The sequence below is a fragment of the Molossus molossus genome, unplaced genomic scaffold (assembly GCF_014108415.1).
Source record: "Molossus molossus isolate mMolMol1 unplaced genomic scaffold, mMolMol1.p scaffold_m16_p_8, whole genome shotgun sequence".
NCBI classification, from domain to species: domain Eukaryota; kingdom Metazoa; phylum Chordata; class Mammalia; order Chiroptera; family Molossidae; genus Molossus; species Molossus molossus.
In genome coordinates, this window is record NW_023425402.1 from 48044587 (window position 1) to 48072111 (window position 27525).

General features: G+C 47.1%; 1 protein-coding gene and 1 non-coding gene across 6 annotated transcripts in view; one reads left to right on the top strand and one right to left on the bottom strand.

Moving 5' to 3' along the window:
- Window positions 1-2377: 2377 nt before the first annotated feature.
- Window positions 2378-27525, top strand: part of SCML4 (Scm polycomb group protein like 4) — a 94709-nt gene continuing 69561 nt past the window's right edge. For 2 of the 5 annotated variants that reach the window (XM_036249311.1, XM_036249314.1), the window contains exon 1: window positions 2378-2784. In XM_036249311.1, the coding sequence (XP_036105204.1) occupies window positions 2727-2784 (58 nt within the window). In that variant the 5' untranslated portion in view covers window positions 2378-2726. Of the gene's footprint in view, window positions 2785-3030; window positions 3485-27525 lie in introns of those variants that run through there. The other 3 variants (XM_036249313.1, XM_036249315.1, XM_036249312.1) reach the window with 2 other exon arrangements.
- On the bottom strand, window positions 18179-18284 carry LOC118622040. The gene has a single exon (XR_004957879.1). It is a non-coding gene; the product is annotated as a U6 spliceosomal RNA (small nuclear RNA).

Below are 27525 nucleotides of genomic sequence, written 5' to 3' on the forward strand. Positions count from 1 at the left end.
ATCGTATTTCCCCAGTAAATGTTAGCTAGGATTATGATAACAAGTGTTTTTTTTGCCATAGCACTGACTCCTCTCTCCAGGACACAGTGCTGCTGCTTGGGTGGGGGCCACAGCTCATTACCAGCAGCTGCCTGCAGGAGCACTCTTCCAGGGGAGGTGCCTCTAAGTAGGTTTGCATTTGGGATGCCCCCAAATTAACTTGCTTGCTGCCACTGGCCGCCTTTTGCTAATCAACCCAGCGGCATTTGAGTGGAAAGAGGAGAGTGTGCTGCCTGTGGTCTGAGACAGAAATGTAACCATAGGGCCAAAGAAAATTAACAGCGTGGCACAACCGAAGCATCCTGATCCTAGCCCAGGGATGTACAAGACTTAGAGACAGATACCTTAGCTCAGAGGGCCCCTTCCTTCTTAACAGGCCCCCTAGCCTGGATACAGCAATCCCACCAAAGTTCTTTTCTCTCACATGTTTAACTTAAAATTATTCTTGGAATTAAAAACTTCTAGCATTTTCAAAAACATGGATTTAATTTCTTAAGGCCTATAGTCCTGGTTGCACAAGGAAAGAAATCCCAGTATGATTATCTATCTATCTATCTATCAATTATCTATCTATCTATCTATCTTTATCATCATTCATCTATCAATCTACCTATTTATCATCTATTTCTTTAAGCAAACCAGCTTTACTTAATTTCCATTTTAAGCCTCATTTAGTGGTTGCCTGGAGAGGCCAAAGCCTGCCTCCCAGCCACACCCACTTAAGGACAGGCCACAGCAGGGCATCTGGGAGGAGGTGGGAGGTGTGGACACTGAAAAGCAGGACCACAGATTCTCGAAAAGCTGGGGAGCAAAGCCAAACCTCCTTTCTTTCACAGATCCTGTCAGGCCTTCTTCCTCTGTTATAGGATTTGGGAAATTTGTTGATTATTTAAGGAAGATTTATTTTTTTAATCTAAAGAAACATTTTAAAGTGTAGACTCATTGAACATCTCAGGTGCTCTGTGGAGTGGAGCGTGGGACTGTGTTCGAGGCCACTGACCTACACACGCCCACCCACTGTGGCTGAGACAGAGATGCTGGCCAGATGCAAACCATCCATTAGGTCCTGTTTTCTCTTATTCTCCTCGTCCTCTCCCTCCTTTCTCTCCTCCTCCTTTAATGAAATCAACTTATATTCAATGACCAGAGTGAAAAACTACCAAACTTGCCTTTTCCCACACAAAACAAAACAATACAATTAGATGATTAAATGACTTAAATAGTGAAATTACTTCTTGCTCAAGAAATACAATGCTTTGACTTCAAAAAAATTTAATGTTTTCCTATGGTCATAATTTGAGCAGAGAGATTTATTATTCCTTCTAATGTGATGCTGCCTATATATTCAGAAAAATGCCAAGTTGTAATTTTATTTTTTTCACTCTCAGTAACTGTCCAAGTTGTGGCCCGAACCTTCATTAGCCCTAGCTCCTGGCTAACTTTGCTTATTGCTCAGCCCCATGAGTAAGCCTGTGGGTGGCCACATATTTGTTAAATAAATGTTTCTTCTTGTAGGAAATACTTGGGAATAATACTCCAGAATGGGGCAAATGAAATGGGCAATGGGGGCCTTGATCCACTGTATAAAAAAAGGAGAAGTCCCCTTTCCAGGATATGTTGGTTTGCCGCAGAGAACACAATAGAGCATGGAGGATGAAGGGTAGCCCTTTCTCTGTGTGCGGACCATCTCACCCCGCGGAGGCTCCGACCGTGTTCATGGGTTCGGGAACACTTCACACTCACACATCTGGAGCCCAAGTCCAGGAGTTGTGAGAATGGACCGACAGTGCAGCTGCAGAGTTACTATGCATGACCACGGTGTGTCCACCTGTGTGGGCACACTCCTCTGCAGCACACAGTCTCTCCTGAATGATGATGACATTAGAGCATTTCTTTTTGTTTTATTTGTCCAAAGTCAAACATTTATTCCTTCGGCTCACCGGTATCTTGGAAGCCCGGTGCTGGCCCACACTGCTGCAGGACTGGGACAAAGAGATGATGTGACAGTCTGGTTTCTATGGCAACAGAGGAGGGCTAATGAAAACCGAAATGTTGGAAACACCCCTTCTGACAATTGTGACATAATTCAGTTTATTACAAGGACGTAACTACCAAGGAAGCAGAAGTGTCATTACCTTGCAGCTCATGTCGGCAAAAAGCTACACTGCACATTTCTCTTAGTTGGGCTTCTAAGAGGAAGGAAACATGAAACACACACACACACACACACACGCACACGCACACTCGCACGCCTCATTTTCTGCATGTAAAATGTGTGTGTTCTTTAAAAGCCAGTGGTTGGCTGGTTTTCCGGACATGATGTGGTTGAAGCTGTCATCGTAATGGAAATTCATTGCTGTAGCTATGGTAAAGCGAGTTTTCTGCCTGTGCTGAATGCATTAGTCTAATGAGATGTTTGCAGCCGGAGAGCAGGGCTGCTGGAGACTAACTGTGAGCTACTAACACACGGGTGGAAGATTAGCTTTTGCAATACTCGGTTTGCATGTACTGAAAGTCTTCTGTCTTCTGAGTCAACATTATCGGCCTGGTAAAGAACCTGATCAGGGCTCTGGCGAACAAGCCGTAGGTAAGGGAGCTGCACGATCGGAGGGTGTGCCGTGGACACAGGGTCCTTCTCTGTCTACTGTCAGCATGCCAGGCTACCCGTTTCAGTTTTTCTGGGTTGCATGCCTACCTCTAGGGCACTGCTTGAACGTCCTGCACAACAACCACTGAGGGCGGCAGGTAAACTTTAGTTCCTTCTACTCAAAATACAATGTTTGATTTCTTAATCAGATCTCAGAGGGGAAGATGCAGTATGGAATCATAGAGTTTATAAATTTGGGGGTATATACATATATATTCACTACTCTTTAACCCTACATTTAAATATGTAGAAAGTTGTTTTTCCCCCCAAATGTGAACTCAAATAACTGGTTGGCTTTTTATTTTTTTATTTTTATGATGATGATTTTGCTTTGCTTTGTTTTTTTAATTTAAAAATTTTTAGTATGTCTTGGGGTAAAAATATTTGCCTAAAATTTAACTTTTAAAATCAATGTGTTGTGAATATGCGAGAGTGGTTTTCTTTTAAAGTTGAAATTTGTTTTTTTGTATACCAGGTGGGATATTTTACATATGTCTGTGCTGCTGTTTCCTAATCTACCAGGATAGATGAGAATACTGTTTATTGCTAGTTGCTGGTACTGGTTAGTTTTTTTGGGAAAAAAACCCCAGGTAAATGCAGAGGGTCAGGAGCAGTTTTCCCAAATTCAAATACACAAGGTCACTTTCTTCTCAGCTGGGGCGTTGTGTGACTTGAACCCGATTCCACATGTCCCTCCTAGTGTCACAGGTCCCTGCCCAGGCTGCGTGCGGGGCAGGAGAGGACCGTGGATGAGGGCGAGGTGTCGGCTTCGCCTGAGTCCTCTGACCGGGAGTTCAGGTACTAAGTCAGAGTTCTTCCCACTCCCTAGTAGTAAAAGACCTGGCCCGCGGTGCTGCCTCTGTTCTTAGACGGTACCCAAGAGCGTTCCACAATCAGGAGCTTCCTGAGAAAGTGGCTTTCTGGTTGGTCGCAGACAGGGTGGCTTGGGAGAGAAATCCAGGTGCTTCAGATGGAGATGTTGGTTGTGTTCTCTGATACCCTTCCTTTTCAGCCAGAGGAACCATGGTTAAAGAGTGAGAGACATAATTGCTTTTCCCCCCAAGATGGTTTTCTTTTTAAATAAAACCATATTTGGAGTGAAAGCATAAAAATAACCGAAGGAATTTACAGTGTGGCAAAGTAAACTACCAAGGGCTATGATACCTGCGTGGAGGGAGCCTTGTTGTTGCTTTTCTTGGTAGAACTAGCCTAGAAAAACAAGGTGAGTATTTGGGCAAAGGCAGCTGGATGAAGATGACCTAGAAAAGCAGTCGTGATTGTGTGTGAACGAAAATAAAACATTAATATAGAACCGTAAATTTTAGGGAAGTTGTTTGGCTGCTTCAAAATCTTTACCTTGTAAACATACTTGGTAAAATCTGCATGTGTTTTCTTCAGTTCTTCAAATGTGCGTGTGGAAGGAATCTAATAATTTGGTAAATTTATCTGTCTGCTTCATCTGTGGAATTAGAAGAAAAGGAAAAATCCCACAAAAACCCAGTTCTTTTATGCTTAATGTGTTTACATTTCTTCCCTGGGCCACCAAAATTACTTTTATTTTGGGATCAAAAGGAAATAAAGTAAGTGAACAATAATAGATGGAAAAGAAAACAATGAGAGAAGCAATAGTAAACGGCTTTCCGTGCTTTATTTGCGTTTGGTGGCGTGTTTTCCAGGCAAGTGAAGCAGAAGCAGTTTCGCTCTCTGGCTCTCGGCTCCTGGGGCTGGGGTCACGGGGCTCCCCGCCCGCTGCAGGTGACACAGCAGACAGACCAGCTCCTGGCAAATGAGAATTTGAAAAAGTAATGACTTTTTCAAATGTTAAATAATATGTTTGCTATAAAAATTCAAGCGATGCCTCAAACTACAAGGACAGAAAATGTTTAGTTTTTAAACTTTAAATGATGGGAACATCAGATTGCGTTCCAGCTCTCATAAAGTGGTGGCTTCTATGCTTTTAATCTCAGTTTTGGATCGCAAATACTTCAAACAGTTCACGGAACACACGACTGAAGTTCTCTTAAATCAAAACAAGGAATGCTTGGAGAGAAACACCCTTTCCCAACATTTGGGGAGCTCGGTTTCAGAGTGTTCTGCAGGTCTGTTCGCAGTTCGCGTGTCAGGTGGACACATCACACACCCGCACTCCTGCCTCTTAGGACACAGGAGGGCCAGGGTGGGGGCCACAGCGGGAGCTGGCGCCTGGCGCCTGGGCAGAGCCTGCGGACAGGTCCTCCCCAGCCTGGGAGCCTCAGTGTCACACTGACGCCAAGTGGCCGAGGTGTGCTTCCCGCAGCCCACGGGTGCTGGGGAGAGCAGGAGGCTGGGGTGTTCAGAGCTGAGCGCCTCCAGTTTTACCCCACGCAGCTCCTCCTCTTTCCCCAGCCTTCTGCCTTTACTCGGGGATGGCGTGGGAAAGAAGAGGAAAAGATAAGGAAAGACTCTCTTCCCATCTGACTATCAAAGGACACGCACTTCGCTCCAGCACTTGGGAGCGGAGGTCTGTGAAAGCCGTCCCATTTGCTGGGAGCACACGGGCCTCTTCATGGCTGGGGCGGGTTCGACAGTCCCAGGAATGAGTGTGATCAAGTGCCTCCTTGGACCTCGTCTTAATCCTGCGATTTCCCAAAAGGCTAGTTTGAGTTTAACATGTTTTTAATATTTCTGTTGCCTTCAAGGGCAGACAGGTGAGGAGAGACCAGGGGATTAAAAACAGCCCCTGGGAGAAGACTCAAATGATTTGGTACATAAATAATGTAACAGAAGCTACTACTGTGTCTAGTAAATTACTCTAAATTTTAATTAATGAGTCACAAAAGCCACACCATGAGCTTAAAAAAATTACCCCTTTATCAATAAGGTGATAATGAACTTGCTGTGGGATTAGCAATTCTCTCAGCCCCGGCAGTACGCAGCCTGGTAGTTGTCTGGAGCGCTGCCAATTTTAAACAATTGGCCATTTGGCAAACTTACTGGATTTTAATTCAAACATCTATTGTGACATTTTCCAACATGGTTCAAAGACCACTGGGATCACCCAAATCATGGCAGCATTTCTGAGATTGAAGTAGTGGCTCAGATGTTTGGATCGCATTTATTTGGCTTTCTTTTTATTTATTTATTTTTGTTGCTTTTTCTTTCTTTCTTTTCCTTTTCTACAACACTCCCCCCCCCTCCCAACCTTTGCATTTGCAAGAGCGCCACACTCTAGTCTCTGCTATAAATCTCTGCTAGCATCTCTGTGTGAGTCGCTGTGGTGAACCCTGCATTTGTTGATAAGCGTATACCAAGTTCCAGTGCTTTGGCTGCAAGCCCACAAGGTCCTAAGTGTTTTTTATTGTTGTTGCATTTGTCTCGGTTCTGGCAAAGGTTCATTCTTCAACATTTCTGCAGACTCTCACCGTAGTTTATCAGATGCCGAGAATTAGGTTGAGACTCAAAGTGGAGGAGCTGCAGGCAGAAGGGCCATTTCGGATGTGCTCGGGACTGTTGGAAATTTGGCTTAGTCTGACCTGCACATACTGGTGTCTGGAGAGGTACAGGAGCATTGGGTCTTTCAGAGCAGCCTGCTCGGTGATGAACCCTCTCAGCCCCCCCCCCCCCCACACACACACTTCGGGGCTGCCTGTCACTGGCGGGTGGCATTCAGGGGCAGCCTGATGACATATGCTGCTATTTGGTCACAGTGCACAGCGTCTGGAAGGCCAGTGGTGACGGGTGCAAAGCATTCTTCAGAAGTCAGATCTCTCTCCTCCCTCTGGGTTTTCAAATGTTAGCATTGGTGGCTCTAGCTTCCCTCAGCCAAGAGACCTGGCCAGGCTGGGAGGCTGGTGGCAAAGCTTCCTGCTGGGTTAAGCTGGCAGTTCTGACAGGCACTTAGTTCCCGCCTTCAGGAGGGTGGGATGGAGGTGAGCAGCAAGCAGGATTTGTTCATTCTGGAATAAATACTTTTTTTTTTTTTTTCAATCAGAAGAGGCTCTTTGCCACCAGTGAGAGGTAAAATACCTCTTGCTTCTTGCAATGGTTACTCTGTGGACGGCTATTTTAGGACAGAAAGGAATTTATTACCCTGTGGCTGTTCCCACTTTGTACTAAGCTGAAAAGTCATTCCATGGAGCCTGTGTGACACCCCGGAGTAACGAGGATACATTCTGAGACCCACATCGTGGGCTTCCCCGGGGTTGCAGTGGTTACTGTTCAACCAGTGTGTTTTACAGAGAATCTGGTGGCATAAAACCACACACTCCTCTTTAGCCTCCCGTCAATCAGACACATTCTACTTACATTTCTGTTTGTGGAGAGACAGATGTGCATTTCGTCTTGGGCAGCTGCATTTATTGATCAGATCAATGGGACTTGGTCCTAGTGTTGCTGATTTTCAAAAATGATGGCACTGTCCTGTAGCAGGTTGTGCAGGCCCTTTGAGGAAGGGGCCGGGCTGACCGGCAGGGCCTTGCTTTCTTCCTAAGTATGCGGTCCACAAGCACAGGGGTGGAGCTGGCCGACTGGGGAAGATGAATGTGCCAGGGAGACACAGTGTCCACGCAGTGCTTTGAAAAGTGGTGATGTCGGCTTAGCCCCGTGATGGTGACTCAACTTTTGGGAGCTGAATATTTGTTAACAAAAGCCTTTGCCCTTTTTTTCTTTCCGTGCTGATCATTACGGAGCAAAAGCCCCCATTCTTTCAAGACAAAACAGTAGGACTTGAAAGTGATCCGAAAGAAACACGCAGCCTTTTGTGAAGATGCTGCTACACTTGGAGACAAGCGCTGAGCTGGGCAGGGCAGAGAATCACCCTGGTCGGGTCCCAGTCCAATCAACGGACGTGGTACTGAACAAAGAGGTGCTGGGATAAAACTCCGAAGAGAAGAGAGAGGGTGTTCCACCCCCTTCCTGCGAGGACTCGCCCATCACTCTCCTTCCCGCGCCCCACTGCGGTTCAGAAAGATTCAGTAATACAGCGGTGGCATCTGGCTGTCCCCTTAGAGCCCTTATGGGTCTTTCTCTTTGGGATTGAAGGAAAGATTTTCTGTTTCCCCCTTCACGGCTGTCCACACATCATCCTGGGACATCACCGTCCTGATGAGAACACCGGGGTGGAACACCAGGCGGTGCGTTTCTCCCTGGTGCCGGCAGCCTGAAGGCGGCACTACAGCGGCGTGTCTGCGGGTCTGCGCTGGGTGCAGCCTGCCAGCCCTCGGGGCGGCCTCGGGATTGAACTCCTGTTTTCACAGGCCAGTGTGGCCTTGGTGAACGAGGAGAGGAAGGACTGGAGAGAAAAACGTGGTGAAAGCCAATTAATTCCGGGACATTCAGACTTTCTCTTTTAGAGACGGGATCTGGAGGTCATGTAACTTAAACAATTTCTTTGGGCCTCACCACTTCTAAACTATTACAAGCCAATAGGAATTATTCTCATTCTTTATGGCCTTCCAAAAATGGAGGCTGACCTTTATTCTTCACAGTTCTTCAGAATTTAATACCCTCCCTATTGCGACATTATGATGATATCAAGGCTTCATCAAATAATTAGTAATAAGATGTGCCATTCACCCCAAAGAGTGTTACTCAAAAATCTCATTGTGTTCGCTGATCAGTAAAGAACTCCACTGTGGGAATAGATTCTGTTGTCATGCAGGCTTTGGACACCTGTGGTCATTGGTTCATGCAGTTGTGCTGGGCAGTTTGCCATGAGATCGGGGGTCAATCCAACCATGTGTATTCCCCCTTATTTGGGGAACTCTCCCTTCAGATGCCACAAGATTCTCAAGCATATTTGATTATGTCACTTGAACAGCTCACTTGCAAAACATGCTTCCAGGGGAACGCCGTAGATGGTTTTAGATTTCGGTGCACAGATTACAAACGAAGCCCAGGACCAGTGAAAAACAACCACCACAACTCGTTCTAATGTCTGAACTCACCGCCCACAGTGTGAAAATATAGCTCTGTTTTGAGTGTTTGTAACAATAATTAATATTAACTACCTAACATCCATAATGAGGGTGCACTGTGTGGCGGGGTTATTTCGGCGCCTGTGTGGAAATGGTTAATTGGTCCCATAGTGAGAGGCTGTGCAACTGTGTGCTGCCTTAATGAGACCAGGTGAGTCTACCCCTCTCCAGGGACTTGAGCTGTAACTCCGGTTGGCATGTGACATACGTGACAATGCATGGGGGCCAATGTGTGGTGGTACAGGGGACTGGCCCTTCCCTTTTGTTGCCCTCCCTTCAGTTAGAAGTTGTTCAGCAAGAACCCAGTAAAGAAGAACAGAACTGGAAGTTCTCTGGTAGAGAGTAAGGAAAAGGGACGTTGAGGAACGTTTGTCTTGCACGTGTTTCTTTGGAATCAGCCCAAGTCTCTGCTAAGGTCAAGTGCTGAGAAATTGGCTTCTTATTAATTGGCTTGAGACCAGAGTAATGTGGACTACACTGGAAGTATAATCATTTAAAAAATATATATATTCCTGGGCACAGGATAAGTCACTGTTTTTATGACTCTATTTGACATTTTCGTGCCAGAAGGAAAAAAAGTTTCCATGAGACCAAAGCCCTAGCTGATCCTTGTAGATTTCAAACTGCGGACAGTGGACTCACATGACTTCCTAGACAAAACTGAGCGAACCCGGGGCACACATTTGCCAAGATTTTTCTGTATTCTGCTTGTGTCCTCAGTAGATTGATGATCAGTTTCCAGGGATTTTCTTTCTCATCCCTGAGAATACAGATTTAGGGCAGGACAGGAGGGTTTACACTGGGACCATGGAACCACTTACGTCTCAGACTATTTTCCAGCAGCTCACCCCTCTGTGGGAGCTGGAAGGTGAAAATACTAGCCAAAATAAGGCACTTGGAAGTAAAAACGTTTGGCATTTGAAGGGAAGAGTTCAAAGCAAAAACCTATACTCTGAGAAATGGTCTCTAAGTCCCAGATTCTTAGATGAAATGGGCTTTGAAGGCTCTCTGGGTTCTAAAGGCTGTCTCCCAGGGCAGCCCCAGACGCTTCCCGGTGTCTTCAAAGGATGCCAACAGCAGAGCCTCCATCCTCAAGAGGCTGTCCCTTCCACTGTGGGAAGCTCCAGGTGTTACCATGGCCATCTTTCCCTCCAGAACTTGCCCCCTACTTCCTCCTCCAATAACTTCTTCCTCCTCTGAGGGTGTATTTTTGTCCTCAGAGCTGCACAGAATAAATATAAATGGAGCAGCATGGATTTCAAGTGGCAAAAGCCAGTTCAAAGGCCAGCAGTGTGACCCAGGACAAGTACGGTGGCCACCCTGGGCCTCCCCGCACCCCCCTCCTCCGTGGGGGTGGCATTCCTGTCAGCGTCCACTGCTGAGGCCCAGCACGCGTGTGTGGAGTGAATGATGGAATGAGAGCTGTGGCAGCGTGGGTGGAGGCAGCATGGTGTGGAGAGAGCACGCACACTCTTTGTTGTTTCCCTACTTTATTAGATCATAGGATGTAATGTTTCAGAAGTTGTTTGGAAGGTTACTTGGGATGATGTATGTAAAGCGCAAAGGGAAAAGGGCCTTGTAAACTGTAAAGTGCAGTACAACGATAATAAATACATGCTCCCGTTGATTGAGCATCATCTGCTCAGGCATGTGGAGGGAAGACTCAACAGGCTTTATCTTGTATCTGATTTAATCGCTGAGTTAAAACGCCGACGGTTCCGCGTCCTCTCACCTGCAAGGGGAAGAGAGAGCCCTTTCAGCCCGAGCCAGCTGCTCCTGCCTGGCCCCACTCGGCCGCTCCCTGGCCCAGCAGGTTCCAGAAGGGAAATGATTCCCTGGTGTTTCCACTTGGAAAGACCTTTTTGATCCACAGCAAACTTCTTTTAAAGCAGTACGCTCTCCGTCCTGTCAGACTCAAAACTCGTTTTTATTACAAATGTTTTTTAACTCCCTATTTACAGTCCTGAAGTGAAATTTCCAGGTAATATAACCCACGCACACCCATCATGTAAGAAAAATCAGTGTAATGTCATAACTGAACTAGAAAGATGGGATGAGGTCCACCCTCACTAGGGAGGGCAATCTGCATTGCTCAGTCCACAGATTCAAGTATCAGTCTCATCCAGAAACACCCTCACAGACACCCAGAACCTGTGACCAAACATCTGGGCACTCTGTGCTCCAGTCAGGTTAACACGTACGGTCAGCCATCCTAGGCGGTGTCCAGACAAATGTTGCAAAGGTTGTACCGAAGGGTCTGAGGTTTGGTAGACACTCCTTCGAGGCCTGGCTGCCCCTGTCTCTGGTCTGAGCGTTTGGACCCGAGTTCCCGGGTGTATTGCTCAGTTTATAGGGACTGTGATCCCAAGTCCTTTCCATAATTTCTCCTGAGAAAGTTATCCTTCAGCTTATACGGCAGCTTTTAGAGAATGTCCCTGCCGGTGACTCTAATTCTGGGGAGGTTTGAGCTACCTTTCAGATTTCCAGCTGCTCTCTGGAGTGTCTGCTTCCCAGCATCCCACGGCTGGCCGCCCCCTTTCCCGCCCGTGCCTTGGGCTGCCCACAGCTCCGCAGATGCAGGTCAGGGTGTCTGCAGGATCACATGTCGCAGCAAGCTTGGTCCACTGGCGAGGAAACGTCCCCTGGAAGTTAGGGTCCTTAGTCACCCTGTCTCACTAATGTTCAGTCTGGCTCAGTGGTGACAAGGAACTCAGCTGTGACATATACGCTATGACATCATAGGACCTCTGATAGCCCATGTCTCATGGCCATGATGGCAGCGGGACCTTTTCATGTCCCCCCGGGCCCTGCTTGTTTAGATGATATTGTGTGCCACCATCGATTTCACTTACCCACCTTCCGCTCTCGGAACGTGGGTCCAAACTGCCCCCCAGAAACAGGATAAAAATCTTTAGAACAACAGTTTCATCTGTTTGGCTTCTCGGACCTGAAGTGTCATTGCAGAACGGGAAATCAGTGATGGGCACCTCAGTGGGGTTGGAGAAGACACATCTCTTTCGCTGGCGGATGGCTTTCGATTGGGGCAGTTTGTACAAAGTGCTGCCAGTCGGCCAGCCGGCTATGCCCTCCCCTCTCTGCGGCCGCCCGAGGGGTGGAGGCCGCCACCCGGAGCGGGCTGGGTCACAGGACTGCAGAGGAGTAGGGGTCAGTGGGTTTAGAAGTAACATGAGGCACAGAAAGAAGCACAAAATGCAATAAAAAAAAGCGCGTTCACACAACAAGTTGTATTTATTTTGATTCTGTATTTAGAGGATGAGAACGGGGTGACCATTTCCCGCGCTGGGAGGCAGCGAGCTCACTGTGCCTGCGTCCTGTGCTCAGGCTGCAGAATAAAGGGCTGGAGGCTGGGTGGCTTAGCCCACAGAAAGCTAGATTCTAACAGTCCTGGAAGCTGGGAGTCCAAGCTGGTGGGTTTTCCCTGAGGCCTCTTCCCTCGGCTTGCAAAGGGCTACCTTGCTGTGTCCCCAACACGGCCTCTCCCTGTGTGCTTGCACCCCAGTCTTTCCCTCTTATAAGGACACTATTGGATCAGGGCCCTACCTTATAACCTCATGTACTCTTCACTGCCTCTGTAAAGGCTCTATCTCCAAACAAAGCCACGCTGGGGGCAAGCCTTCAACACGTGAATTTGGGGGTACACGATTTATTGTGAAGCAGTGCTTACCTTCAGAGTTCCGCGCTCAGCTTTCATTTCTTCCCTGTGAACCATCCCTGGTGAATGTGCCTCGTATGGTCTCTTATGACTTAGCAAACACCTATATTTCTCGGAATTTAGTCAGTCACATTTCTGCTGTACCTACTTCAGATGGCCAAGGGGTGTACTTCACAAAGCTTCCAACTCTCCCCTCGGGGCAGAGGCAGTGATCTGAAGTCTCCAATTCCCTTTTAAATGGCAGCTGAAATCTCCCCCTCTCTCCTCCCCCAGCTGTTCACAAAGTCCATAAAATGATGAAACTCAACGAGGAGGGTTGTACTGGTCGAGTTAGTCTAGACCCCAGAGCTTACACTGCTGATGCTTCTCTGTGTGTTCGATGCACTCTCTCTCTCCCAGGGGGACCCCACCCCACCCCGCCACAGACCTGGTTAGTACTTGGATGGGAAAGGGAGACTTGAGGATACAGATTCTGTCAGAGTGAAACGTACTAATCTATTATCATCCTTTCACTTGATTTTTTTGAACTTTTTAATCTCAAATTTTCCTCGGATTCTTGAGAGATTAACCTGTTGAAAACAAATGATAATTATTGTGGCCTGAATTGTAAAACTGTTCAGATGCTTCTCCAGGAGATGGCTAACAAGCTTCATTGCCAGGAGACTGAGGTACCGGGAAGTTCAACGTCTGCTTCAGGATCAGCAAACACCTTGCATTCCTGACTCTGAGGCCAAAGCCATTGTCGGCTGGCCTGTAAAATGTTCCCGTGACCCCTAATTTGAGGATGGACAGTATGTCGTGCTTGAGCATGGAGAAGTTTGAAAATACATTGCTTTTAACATATGGAACTCTCCCCTTACTCATAGTGATGGTGTGAATTGAGTTTCACTCTGTCCTGTCACAGTTGGTTGATGTCGCAGGCGTTGAGACAAAGCACCAGGAGGGCTACCTTGGCTCTCCATTGTTCTCTTGGGGGTTTTGTTGGTGTTTTCTTTATCCACACACCACCCAAAGCCTCCTGACTGAAGATTTCCCGTGGACTCTGGGTCCCGAGTGGCAGGCAGTGTAGGGAAGGCCCTAGTGAGAGGCGCGAGAGCAAGTGCCCTTGGCTTTGGGCTCCTCACCTGATAGCGATGTCATCAAGATTGTTGCGTGAGCCTCCAGGGCAGAGGCCCGCGCCCCAAGTGGCTAGCCCCAGGGCTCTGCCTTGTCAGCCCAGAAAGACCTCTGCTTGTTAACTGCCCCTCCCGCCAACCACAGGAGCCTGGGGCTGGCTTAGAGAGGAGCCCTGCAGGTCCTCTGGACGATTCAGAACACATGGCCAGAAACAGGGGTGGGCGACTGTGCGGAGGGGTTTCGTACCCTAAGACTTGCCTGGCTAGCTCCCCGAGTTCCAGGTTGAAATTGCAGCTGTTTCAGTGGCTATCTCTACTACATGTTACAGACTCCCTAAACTCAACATTTTCAAAATCTAACTAATCATTTACACCCTTCCCCAAATCTTCTCATTCTTTATTGTATTCATGAAAACTGCTTTCTCAACTATCCAAAACGATAGTTTCAGAATCCCAAACTCTCCTCATACCATGACTTTGAACTGAAAACCAAGTGCTAATTGATGCTACTTCCTAAAGAGTTTCCTTCACTTCACTTCCTTCCCCCTCCACCCCTCTGCTGGCCTGTCCAGGCCTTCCTAGCACCCTCCACCGGGACCACAGCCTTGCTTCAGCCCCGCCTCCCTGCCTGCAGTTCCTCTTCTTCACCACCTCAGCATGGCACCAAGGTTATCTCTGTAAGACAGATCCCCTCTAGCCACTCAGCTGCTTAAACATCTCAGAAAGATTCCATTGCTTACATCAGTGGTTGCCAAATGCTTTCATGGTGTTCTTCATTATAAGTAATTCCACATCTCCAATATATGTGGATTCGATACCATTAATAACCTAGTTATTATTAACAATAAAGGGGAGAATAGGTAATATAGGCATGCCGTTTATACAGCTTTGTCAGAAAGCTGCAAGTTAACACTCTCCAAGTCTACTTCCTGCAGATCATAAGGAGAAGGGACTGGACAAAGACAATGTAGATGCATGCCCAATAAGGTCTAGGTGACATGGGAAGATGCTTACCTGTCAATCACACCAGGAAACAGACAATGGGCCAGAATAGGTGTGGCCACTATAAGGGCGCAAAATCTGAAAAACATAAACTTCTAAACAAAAAAGTTCTCTCTTTGGCTCTCTTGCACACTGGGCTCCTGGCTCTCTTGTTGCGGGGGGAGTGTTCCCCTGCATCCTCCCACATGGCCCATGGCCATGTGGACGCCGCACAATGGACCAATGGCCTGATGCCTAATGCTACACCTTACTCAGCTTCACCAGGGAATGGAAACTGTGGACACTGCCCTGCTGCCAGCTCTGCTGAACTCACAGCTGCCCCTTTTCCAGGACTGGCTTGAGGGAGCTGGGACTTTACAACCCGGGGAATAGAACTCCGTGCAAATGAAAACCATTCGTTCTCCCATCTGAGTCTTAGAAAATTCATTTTCTAAAGATGTGACAAGAACCCCACTCCCACTAGTGAAAAAGAACTTTGGCCCACTCATTTCTCCTGCCACAGATTCATAATTATATATACACAACTGTATAATGCATTATATATTATAAAACATATGCAAAAATAGAAATGAAAAAGGCCACCTGAGCCGTTTGCCCGTCCCCATATATTCTCCAAAGCCTCAGTGTTTCTTCACTTTCTATTTTCATGTCCTGGAATCCCTCCCCTCACTTTTCCAGGTGATAAAATACCGTGTGTCTTTCAAGACATCGCTGACACATCACTCCCCGACCCTGATTCTTCACACAGACTTCCTTTGTGCCCCCTCTCTACAAGGTATTTAGATCCATAACCTTCTCTTGTTGAATGACTGGAGAGTATTTTGGGGCAAGGAGGAGGAAGGAAGGAATCGGGGTGTATGTCCGTGATTGCCAAGAACAAAACTGTAACGCTCACACATCTTTCTTTCCCTGTTAAACATTCCAAAGAGGTGGGTTTTTTTGTTTTCTTTTTGTCTTCATTCAACTTTCTCTCACTGAGTAAACTATGTCCTGGCAGATGAGCGGGGAAGCAGGCAGCCGCACAGACACTAAGCGGGAGGGAGTAACTGAGGGAGACTGCAAAAGGAAACTTAATTCTGATATCAAGCAATTAGGCTAATGTGATTTACAACATCACTACGCGTGAAGTTTGAGTTTGCTTTCCCTTCAAACTAATTAATTTATGGAAATGCTGTTGTTTAACTTTTTTTTTTTTTTTGTAGTAAACTAAGATAATAGAACTGTTCTTGGAAACGACCAACCTAGTCATTTTACAGGAGCGTAAATGGACAATAATTACAGTTTGCGAGAACGTCTCCGTCCAGGGCGAGAACCCTGAGGGCTTTGCTCAGGGTGGGGCAGGGGAGCTGTGGGCACTCACTGCGGAGCTGAGCTGAGCAGACGCAGGGAGATGGCAGGACGCAGGGAAAGGGCAGGACGCAGGGAGAGGGCAGGACGCAGGGAGAGGGCAGGACGCAGGGAGAGGGCAGGACGCAGGGAGAGGGCAGGACGCAGGGAGAGGGCAGGCCTCGTCCCGTCCCGCAAGGCCACGGTGAGAGCGCTCACTCACTTTTTAGATACTCCAACCAGCGTCCTACAGGGAATTGTGCAAATAAATATGACAATAACATTGTAATGGGACAAGAAAGGCTGACGGAGCGTTTTATTAATTTGTGTTCAGCATTAGCAGGGAGCTTTGCAACCCCTGGGCAATGGAACGGGAACGTATTGGTTGGATTGCAGGCATTTTAATTACAGGTCCTGGGAATAGTTCTGTGCTGGGGCCGCTGAGAGAGACCTGGCCCCACAAAGTTTACCCAAGGCGTGCTTTCCTCCTTGCCCCCGGCAGCCATCAAAAGGTCTTACTGGAGGCAGGGGGCTGGGAGAGGGGAGGAAAATGTTTCTTAGAAGAGGAGGACTCCTGGTGGGCTGGCTTCCAACACCAATTAGCTGCTCGGCTGTCAGCGCCCAGAGCCCTTGTTTTAACAAAGTGGTGGCAAAGATTGACAGAAATGGCTTAACCCCATGATGGATCTCCAAGCATTTTAAAAAGCTCTTTTTACTCTTGCTACTCTTTCATAATTTGGCTTAACTACAATGCAAAAATAAAGACATCATAAATCAAAAGCTGTTAGCACACACGGCCCCTGAAATTTACGGGTATTAAGCAGAAAATGCTTAGAAACATTTCACCAAATCATTTCCCAACCCCCTAAGACTCATGTAAATTTCCCTGCCCTCCCTCCCTGTTGCTAATGAATATCACTGGCTGCCAGCTACTACTGCACAGCAGCACCTGAGCCCAGGGTGTGGGCCGCCAACTCTGCCACCCGACAAGCTGCTTGGCCATTATGGGGTGGAGCCCAAAGCTCCGCCCATCTACCAACACCACCTGGATAAAGAGCCAAGGACCACGTGAAAGACTCGCAGCTGCCCTCAGGTGGGTGCTGTGGCCTTGGAAATGGCAGGGTCCATCAGCACTGAGCTTCCACCCCCATTTCTTTCCCTTTAGCCTGGGGTTGGAGGGTGGGGAGCCTCAATGGCAGATGGTGGGATTCACTGGAGGTAAGGGACCCACTGCCAGGCCAGGATGGGGACTTAATACTCAAAGCCAGTCACCTCTCGGACTTCAGGGAGGCCCAGTGCTCAGTCCTAGAAACAACAGGCAGATCGGCCAGCCTTCCAGAGGCCAGCACTAAGGAGCAGAACTTCCCAGATGTGCCCTGGATGGCAGTTATCGGGGCTCACTCTGTTAGCAAAATAGAAAACAGTTGGTGGTGTTACTTAACATTTGTTAGTGAACTTGACAAATAATTGAGCACCTCTGATGGATGAGGCACATGGAATAACTTACTCTGGCCATGCTGTTGGACAGTCGGGTGAGAGTGTCCACCGAGTGGGTCTCCTGCCCTTCAAGGATCACTTCCAGGAAGCCCGCCTGGCTTTCTCCCACTCATGTGCTTCCTCTCAGAGGGCCGTTCAGGTCTGCCCCCTGAGGTTGGGGTTTAACTGTTTTGCCTCTGTATGTGTGTGTGTGCTTGTGTGCGTGTGTGATGGTGTCTTCTCACTCAGAGCAAACTCTGTGGTGCAGCATTGGGGTCTGGGCAGCCCGGGGTTTGAATTCCAGCCCCGCCACCTCCTAGGTCAAAATCATCTCTTTTCATTCCTCTGGGCCTCAGCTTTCCCACTGAAAATGCAGACAGTTAACAACTGCATCACAGGTTGCTCCGAGGAGCAAATGAGCAAAAATGTGTCCAACACTTTGTCTATTGCCTGGCCCACAGGGAGTGTGCAGTGAGTGGAAGCTATTCGAGTTGTAGCATCTAGCACACGATTGTCAGCTGAGTCCCTGCTCACTGTCCGTCAGGAACAAAATCTCTTTTGGACCATCTGTCCTTCTTGATTTGATCCATTTTGAGTTTATTTTTGGGTATGGTGTAAGTTGATGGTCTAGTTTCATTTTTTTGCATGTAGCTGTCCAATTTTCCCAACACCATTTATTAAAGAGGCTGTCTTTACTCCACTGTATGCTCTTGCCACCTTTGTCAAATATTAATTGAGCGTATTGCCTTGGGTCCATTTCTGGGTTTTCAGTTCTGTTCCACTGGTCTATATGCCTGTTCTTGTGCCAGTACCAAGCTGTTTTGGTTACAGTCGCTTTGTAGTATAACCTGATATCTGGTATTGTGATCCCTCCTACTCTGTTCTTTTTTCTCAAGATTGCTGTGGCTATTCGGGGTCTTTTTTGGTTCCATATGAACTTTTGAAGAAAAATATGGAATGCTCCACGAATTTGCGTGTCATCCTTGCGCAGGGGCCATGCTAATCTTCTCTGTATCGTTCCATTTTAGTATATGTGCTGCCGAAGCGAGCACTGTCCTTCTTGATTTGAGAAGAGGCCCTCTAAGTTGACAGCTGCCTGGGACCAGTTGAGAAGGCAATAGGTACAGGACTCTGTGGTGTCACCTAGCCGTGGAATAAATCTTGTTTTATTCAACAAAGAAAGAAAAGAAAACCAGGGGCATCTCTTTATTTCTTTATTTATTAAATATGTTTATATTGATTTTTTTTTAGAGAGAGGGATAGAAACATCCATGTGGGAAAGAAACATCCACCGGCTGCCTCTTGCACGCCCCCTACTGGGGATCGAGCTAGCAACCCAGGCATGTGCCCCCACCGGGAATAGAACCAGGACCTCTCAGTCCATGGGACAACACTCAATCCACTGAGCCACACCGACCAGGCAGGGGCATCTCTTTCGACATTCTTCTGAGGCTCATGGAATATGGAGACCCAGAACTCCTAACTGTGGCCTTCTCCGTGTGAATCCGGCTCTCCTGCCTGCTCTCATCCGCACCCAGCCGGTTCTCCCAGGAGATAATGTCTGTCACTTCCAATGCCCTTGTTCTTATTATAATTGGGAATATTATATTTCAGAACCAGACTGACTTCTCGTCAGGTCTCATTGCCAACATTACAGCTGCCATGTGCTCTTAGGTCCAGGGGCTCATAAACTAACTCACCACATATGTGAAACTTGACGTCACTCTTCGCCAAGCTAAGTTGGAAAATTGATGGTTTAGAAGAACACAGTCAGGCTGAAAATGTGACATTGGCTGGGTCTGGCATACCTGGGGTTTTAGGGATAGTTTGGCAGCTTTCATCGAACAGAAACATAGAGCCTATAAAATCAATCCACTGTCAGAGTTGTAAGGTGTTGTATTAAATATTCCTACAGTGGCCGCCATCCCTCGCCTTGGAAAAGTGAGGGTACAGGATTGTGGGGTGCGCTGCTGTACACAGACCCTGTCTCAGTCTTCCTCACAGTTAGTAAAACAACCTGCTGAAAAGACAGTGTCTGATGTTTTCTCATTCGTTCTTATTTTCTTAATACCTACGGACAGGCCTGTGTTTTAGGCACAGTCCTGGAATATAAAGGAAAACAAGATGTGGTCCTGGCCTTCGCAGAGCTGATGGTGTATTGGGGGGCTGGTAAACATTTTCTGTAGAGGGCCAGATATTAGCAATTTTAGGGCTGGGGGGCACTTATGGGTTTGATTGCAACACCCTCGACAATGATTCCATGCCTTCTCCGTACCCCTCAATTCTCTAGTCCCCGCTCCCTCCCTCAAGCCTACTCGCTCCTTTCTTCTCTCCCTGTACACATGGTCTCCTCACCTGTAAGACGGGTAGTAATACCTACGGCACAGGCTCGTTGTGGGGATAAACTCAGCTGACATGTGCAAAGCCCTCACTCAGGCCCTAGCTGCCACTTAGAAATCTTAGTCTGGCCCTGGCTGGTGTGCTCAGTGGTTAGAGCATCATCCCATGCACCCAAGGGTCACGGGTTCAATTCCCAGTCCGGGCACATACCCAGGCTGCAGGTTCTGTCCCAGTCAGTGTGCATACAGGAGGCTGCCAATCAATGTTGTTTCCTTCTCTCCCTCCCGCCCCCTAAAAAAACAACCAATAAAAATATATCCTCAGGTAGGGCTTAATTTAAAAAAATGTTAATCCAGCTTTCTCTTCTCCTTCCAGATGAGTCTGAGAAAGTAATCCCCCCACCTTTCCGGGCTATCCCATCCACCTGTGCTCCCCCCATACTCTTCTCCAGGACCTCCATCCGCTCGGCACTTTCTCTCCCAGATTCGACCTTCCCTTCTGCCTTGCTTGCTGCACTTTGCCCACAAACACACTTGGCACTCCTGTGTTTAAAAGAGGAATTTAAAGAAGATGAAGGGGGAGGAGGAAGAGGTGGACGAGGAGCCTCAATTCGATCTTACATCCCCCTTCAGCGACCATTCTCTTTCTCGTTCAGCCAGTTGGCCCCCCCTGCCTTCACGTTCGCACCATGGCTCTGCTCCTTTCTTCCTCCCGTATGTTTTCGCTCCTCGGAGGCCGTGCTGTGGAAAAGGACTCCAGGGTGAGGGCCACATCTCCACACTGCCACGTGTGGTGTCACCTGTGTCACCTACACAGCACCAAGCTTCTTGGCTGTAGAGCGGGAGCCGTGAGGCCTCCCTCCTGTGGGGATGATGAGAATCAACCAGGTGACCAGTGAGAGTCACTGCGACAGGGCTTGGCATGTGGCAGGGGCCACTCAGTAAATCTCTGTTCTCTTTCTCCTCCACAACTGCTTGAGGAAGGCCAGGGGCCTCTGTCCTTCGAGAGGCTGGGAGAGGGTGGATAGGGCTGTATATTGTCCTCCGAGGCGGGAAAATACGCCTAGACCTTTTCTCCCCGCATCTTCGTTAAGACTTGGAAAACAGTAATGTGGGCTTCTAATCATGTAAAAATGGACAGGTGCCCAGCTGATTTCATTCATTAATTAAGTAATGTAGTCAACACATACTCATTAGCACCTGTGCATCCCTGTGAAAGGCCTGGGGGATATCAAGGCAGTTCCTGCCTAAGGGAAGCTCTCCCTCTGTTGGGAGTGCAGAGACCCCGAGTTCCCATGGAGCTCCTGTTCCCACCGTGTGCCCTGCGTGATGCAGGCAGGGAGGGGCCCGCTGCGGGACCATGCCCTCTAAACGCCCTGGAGGGATGACTCTGATCCGCCAGGGCCAGAGGGCGGTGGGAGGGATTCCGTGCGGGAGAGGGCTGTCTGTGGGCTCGTGGGACTGCAGAAAGATCAGGAAGAAGGAAGTGCCCTGGCCAGTTTGGCTCAGTGGTTAGAGTGTCGGCCTGCGGTTCAGAAAGATCAGGAAGAAGTCACAATCAGTCGTGTCTGGCAGTGAACCAGGCTCTCACTTCCCAGGGTGTGGGGGTAGCGAGCGTGGGTCTGTGTCTACTCTGTCAAATGTGGAAGGAATTCATAAATGTGAGAGGGCGAGAGGAACGGGATGCCCAGCCCACCCCCCACCCGGGCACCTCACCCTACTCTCCTGGCCTGCACTGGCTCTCACACCTTAGGCTGGGGAGGGGGTGGGGCTGACACCCACATAAGGGCTGGTGTCCAGCTCAGCTCTGGGCTGCCTTGAGAAACCCAATTTGCTACATTTTTTTCTTTCAAGGGATAGGAAAAAATAGGACAACTGGATAATATTCTCTGCTAGCAGAAGTTTGGAGAGCTAATTAATTTTAAAAATTAAATGGATGTGGCCCAGCTGGTGTTTCTCAGTGGTTGAATGTTGATCCACACACCAAGAGGTCACCGGTTCAATCCCAGTCAGGGCACATGCCTGGGTTGTGGGCCAAATCCCCAGTGGGGGGCATGCAGGAGGCAGCCGGTCGATGGTCTCTTTCTTCAGTGTTTCTATTTCCCTCTCCCTCTCCCTTCCTCTCGCTCTAAAAAAATCAATAAAACAAAACAAAAAATTGTTTAAAAAAATTAAATGGATGTGTGTACATTTATACACCGGAATAAAATAAAGTGTGTTTTGATTCTAAATATCAGGTCCACTTAGAATGCTCAGACAACATATTGCAATTTGAATCTGGCCACGTTCTCTTCTGTCCCTCCTGGACCCCCCCTTGGACATCCTGTATACGAAAGGCTGAAATTAGAATTGAGAAGCGGAGCCCTGGGCCATCTTGACTTCCCATGGGGCCTGGCCTCGGACAATGTGGGCATTCTGCCACGACTTAGTTTTGTAGCAAGCTGTGGAGGATTATTTATTTATTTGTTTTTTAATTATGTTTTTTGAGTTATACAAGTTGTACATCCACATATTCGTGTTTAAAATGAAAATGAGGAAATCAGTACAGAATCCATGTAGCTGTGCTCACAACACCGCAGCTAGAGCGAGCCTTTGGAATGTGAGTCACGTCCCGTCTCTGCTCAGCTCAGAAATGCCCGGTGGCTCTGCCTCTCACTCACAGAGAGGGCCAGTGCTCCTCTCCCCCCTCCTCGCCCTCCCCTCCTCGCCCTCCCCTCCTCGCCCTCCCCTCCTTGCCCTCCCCTCCTCGCCCTCCCCTCTGCTCACTGTCCTGGCCTCCTTACTGTCCTCGAACACACCAAACACACACCCACAACAGGCTCTTGCACTTGCTGTTTTCTCTGCCTGGAACACCTGTCACTCACAGCCCCATGTCTCACTGTCCGGGTTCCTTGAGGTCTCTGCTTAAGTATCCCTCGGAGAGAGGCCTTCCCGGGCCATCAGCACACATAGTGCCTCCCCTGCCCTCCGTTCTCTCCCAACCTAACTGATCTCATAGCATTTACCGTCCCGCGGCTTATTATACAGTGTTTGTTTAGCATCTGTGCCTCCCCCTGGAATATAAGTTCCATGAGAGCAGTGAGTTTGTGTTGTTGTTCATACTGTATTCATAGTGTCCGGAACTCTGGCTTATAGCAGGTACTTGAGCACCTAATATTGGTTGGATAAACAAATGACTCAATGAAGTTTATAACAAAAAGAATTTCTCCCTCCACGCCTTAATGTGCTCACTCACTCTCGTTCCACGTGTCTCAGTTCTTAGCTCTGTAAAGGCATATCCCTCTAAGTTTCTGCTTTGCCTCTGCAAGAATACCCGGAGGCCTCTGCTTAGGGGATAGAAGGACGGGAGAGACGGCTGGTCATGGGAAGCAATGAGAATAACCTGGAACAATAAGACAGTCCTTTTCTATGGGACTGGTGAAAAGTGATGGATACAAAGAAACCTTGATGAGCCATCTTCCAGAGAGAAAGGAGCCCTTCCTGGTGAGGCGGAGGACTCCAGCCTCCACACCCTGGGGGGGGCAGGTGGAGGTGGATGGAGGGGGGGATCTCCCCAAGGAGATGCTCTATGAGCCATCTGGAAGGCTGACTTTGAGTGCAGCGGAGCAGAGAAGGGGGGTGGGGCAGGGGCTGGAGGGGTGGGGACCAGTGAAAGTGTGACCTGTGTCTGGAATGGAGGGGTGGCCCTGCGTATGACAGTGTGTGCTGCTGGGAGGGACTGGAATCTGGAACACCTTTGGGTTCAGTCAAAAGACATGCCACACCAAAAACATGTGAACAGGGAAAATGTAATGTAAAGAATTGCTAACTGGGCAAAAGGTGGCTGGCTACTGAAGGAGGTCGAGCAAACTCGGCAGTGGTCACCGCAGAGAGCAGGAGCTGCCCCTACAGCTGAAGGGAGAGGAAACAGTGAATAGACAGACCCAGACCTCTGCGGAGACAGCGTGTTGACACATGTTGGGGAGAGCTCGCTGCCTGACCAAAGAACCACTCTCCTCTCTGGGCAACACGGCCAGGACCCCTGCACGGGAGCCACTTGCCACCAAGTAGGAAAACAAAACTCTAGATGAGGGACAAGTCCCTTCTTTCTCTTCCAGATTTGCAGCATCTCCAATACCCTCTGTGGACAGGGCATGGCATCCAGCCCCCTGGCGAGGGAGAAACGTCTCCCGGAGAACCCAGCCCCGTGCCACCGAGCAGGGCACAGCAAGGTGGGCTTCTTGCTGGCAAGCAGGACATTAATAAGTGGCACAAAAACATAAGTAAAAAACCCAGTCAATTCATCTTCCCCTTTCTGAAACTTGCTGAGACAGCATCAGTGGGGGAGGGGCCGTTAGGCAGAGAAAAATTGTGTCGTTTCAAACATTCTCCTGGTTTTTGGATTCTGGGACCCAGTGAGAGTTGAATTTAAAGGTAAATGAAAAAATAGAGGAAACTGGTTGGGAGTTGGGCAAACTGCGGGCAAACTCAACCTGAAGGAAGCTGCAGCCCAGTCTGGTTCCAGGTAAAACTGAATAACCACCCGACAGACGAAAGGGCAACCGGGAAATAAACAGAACTAAGGAAAAACTCATGTTCCATTCCCCACTATTTTTCTACACATAATTTCTGGAGTACAATTTTTTAAAAATAGACATACAAAGAAGCAGGAAAATGTTACTCACGATTGACAAAAAATATAGACAATAGGAACATATCCATTGATGGCCCAGATATTGGAATGATTGGATAAATACTGAAAAAAAAAAAGATTATAAATATCTTAAATAAAATAAGAAAAAAAGATGAATATTTTAGAAGAGAAATGGAAATTATAAAAAATAAAAAAAATGGAGATTGAAATTCTAGAACTAAAAAATAAAATATAAGACAAAATATTTCTGAGAAAAAGAAGTCATAAATAAATGGAGAAATGTACAATGTGTGTGGATTGTAAGACTCCATATTGGCCAAATTTCAATTCGATGTGTTCCCAATCAAAATGCCAGCAGGTTTACTACATTTATATGGAAATTTAAATGTAAACTATGAAATAATCTTGAAAAAAGAAAATAAAGTTGGAGAACTCACTATGTGATTTTAAGACTTATTATAAAGTAAACAGAAGAGTTTGGTATTGGCATAAGTATAAACATTTCATTGAACTATAATAAATGATCCAGAAACAAATTCACATGGTTAATTGATTTTGACAAAGGTGTCAAAGCAATTCAATGGAAAAAGGTCTTTTCAACAAGTTATGTTGGGATGACTGGATATCTTCTATATGTGGGAAGAATGAATCTTGAATCTTATCTCACACCACACACAATAATTAGTTTGAGATGAATCATACACCTTAAACAAATTAATTAATAAATTAGAAGAATATCTTCACAATCTTGGGGTGGGAAAAAAATTCTAGGAGAAGGCATAAAAACTACTAATCACAAAACAAGAAGTTGCTATTTTGGACTTCATCAAAATTTTTTTTTTAAGTTTGCCTATTGAAAGACACTATTTAAAGAGTGAACCAACCCTGGCCGGTTTGGCTCAGCAGTTGGACTGTCAGCTTATGGACCAGAGAGTCCCAGGTTCAGTTCCCGCTAGGGGCATGTACCAAAAAAAATTATTTAAAGAGTGAACAGGCAAGCCACAGGCTGGGACAGAAGTATTGCAATTACTCTATATTAGACAAAGAACTTGTATCCAAAATATGTAATGAACTTCTACAGGTCAATATTAAAAAAGGCAAACAATCCAATAAATATTTGGGCAAAACTTTGAACTGGCACTTTAAATAGAAGACATACAAGTGGCCAATATATACATTAGGTTCTCTCACTGTGTCTACTCATCTCGGCGATGCAAATTACGTTCCACCCATTGGACTGACAACACCGGCGGTGAGGATGTGGAGCTACGGGCTGCTGGAGTGAAGACAGTGCAACCACTGGGAAATTGTTTGGCAGTTCCTTATAAAGTTAAACATAAACCTACCCATGACCCAACAATTCCACTCCTAAATATTTACGAAGAAAATGAAAACATATGTCCACAAAAGACTTGTACATGAATGTTTCTAGCAGAAACATTCAGAATATCTTAAAAATGGAAGCAATCCAAATGCCTATCAACCGGTGACTGGATTAACAGTGTGCTCATACAATGGGGTGGCTGGCAACCACCAGAAGCTCGAAAGAGGCGTGAAACGGATACTCACATTCTCTCTCAGGGCTCCAAGAAGGAACCAACCCTGTTTGACACCTTGATTTCAGACTTTTGGCCTCCTGAGCTGTGAGAGAATGAATCTCTGTCCTTCTAAGCCACCAAGCTTGTACCAATTAATTATGACAGCACTAGGAAACGAACATACTTCTCAACGAGGTTATCAAAGACTGGTTTCAAATATTCAACGGTCTGTTTGGTGTACTCGAGTAGATTTTAATCAATAAACTAAATAATGTGTGCTTTAAAAAATATGCCTTTTGCTCAGCCGGTGTGGCTCAGTGGTTGAGCATCGACCCATGCACCAAAAGGTTGCCGGTTTGATTCCACGTCAGGGCACATGCCCAGGCTGTGGCTCAAATCCCCAGTGGGGGGCATGCAGGAGGCGGCCAATTGTTCTCTCTCACTGATGTTTCTCTCTCTCCCCCTCTCCCTTCCTCTCTCTCTAAAATCAGTAAAGAAAAAATAAAAATAAAAAATATGCCTTTTCTTGTATCCATTTGGATAACACACAAATGGGGGAAGCATACACACACTTTGGCTACTTCTTACTGTTGTTTTCTAGCGAAACAAGAAATCCTGGAGACAGTTCTGTTGGCGCACAGAGAAGCCTGGTTGTGCGCCCTGGGCTGCTCTGGGAGCAGGGAACTTGTCTTTCTAAAGACTGCACCATATTCCAGGATATGGATTTACCATGATTTATTTTGACAGTCCAGTTCAATTAGATAAAGGTTTATTAAATGCCTCATCCTGAGCACTTCAATTTAAGTCTGTTCAATTCAATCGAATCCAGTGCAAACCAATTCAGCAGGCATCCACTGAGTGCCCTCTTTGTGCCAGTCCCTCTGCTCTGATCACATCGGTTCATCTTCATTGTCTACCTCTGCCCTTCAGGCCTCATGGCAAAGATACTTCTTGAAAATCTATTATGAAATATAACAAGAGACTGATAATAAGACCATAGTAAAGGAGATTGATGTTTGGGATGGAGAAAATATTTTTCTTTTCCTATACTAACCCTCATATTTTAATAGGCTCTAATGCCCTCCGTAAATCGGGTTGCTTAGAATTTGGGATTTTCCCCAGATAGAAGGGTGTAACTCATCCCGGAAAGAAGCAACAGAAGAGATGAAAGCAGAGGGGGATCCCATCTGGTTCAGTGAGAAAGACACACCCCTTAGGAGCAGGGAGGAGGAATCCAAATGGCCTGTCCTGCAACTGTTCCGCTGGTGTTAAGTACTTGCTTCCTCATACATTCCCCAGATATTGGTTCTGTGTTTCAGGTGCACGCAGGGGCTTCCTGTCCTGTAGAAGGAGGAGCCACTGGCTGTGATATGCAGCATGTCATTCCACCCGCCTTGCTGCTGACATAAGGAAGCACATTAACTATTGCTTTCCCCCTTTTGACTTAGACTGGACTTTAGATAATGAGAATTCTGAGTAAGCATCCTTTTAATTAACCATGTAATTTAAATTCTTTTTCCGGGGTGAGGGGGTTTAATCCTTACCTGAGGATATTTTTTCCATTGAGTTTTAGAGTGGAAGGGAGGGAGGGAAGTGGGAAGAGAGAGAGAAACATCAATGTGAGAGAGAGACACATGGATTGGTTGTTTCCTACACATGCCCCCACCAGGGCTGGAATAGAACCTGCAACCCAGGTATGTGGTTCTTTTTTTTTTTTTTTCATTTATCTTCAGATAGAGCTGGAGGGAGAGAGAGAGAAAGACAGAGACAGAAACATCCATGT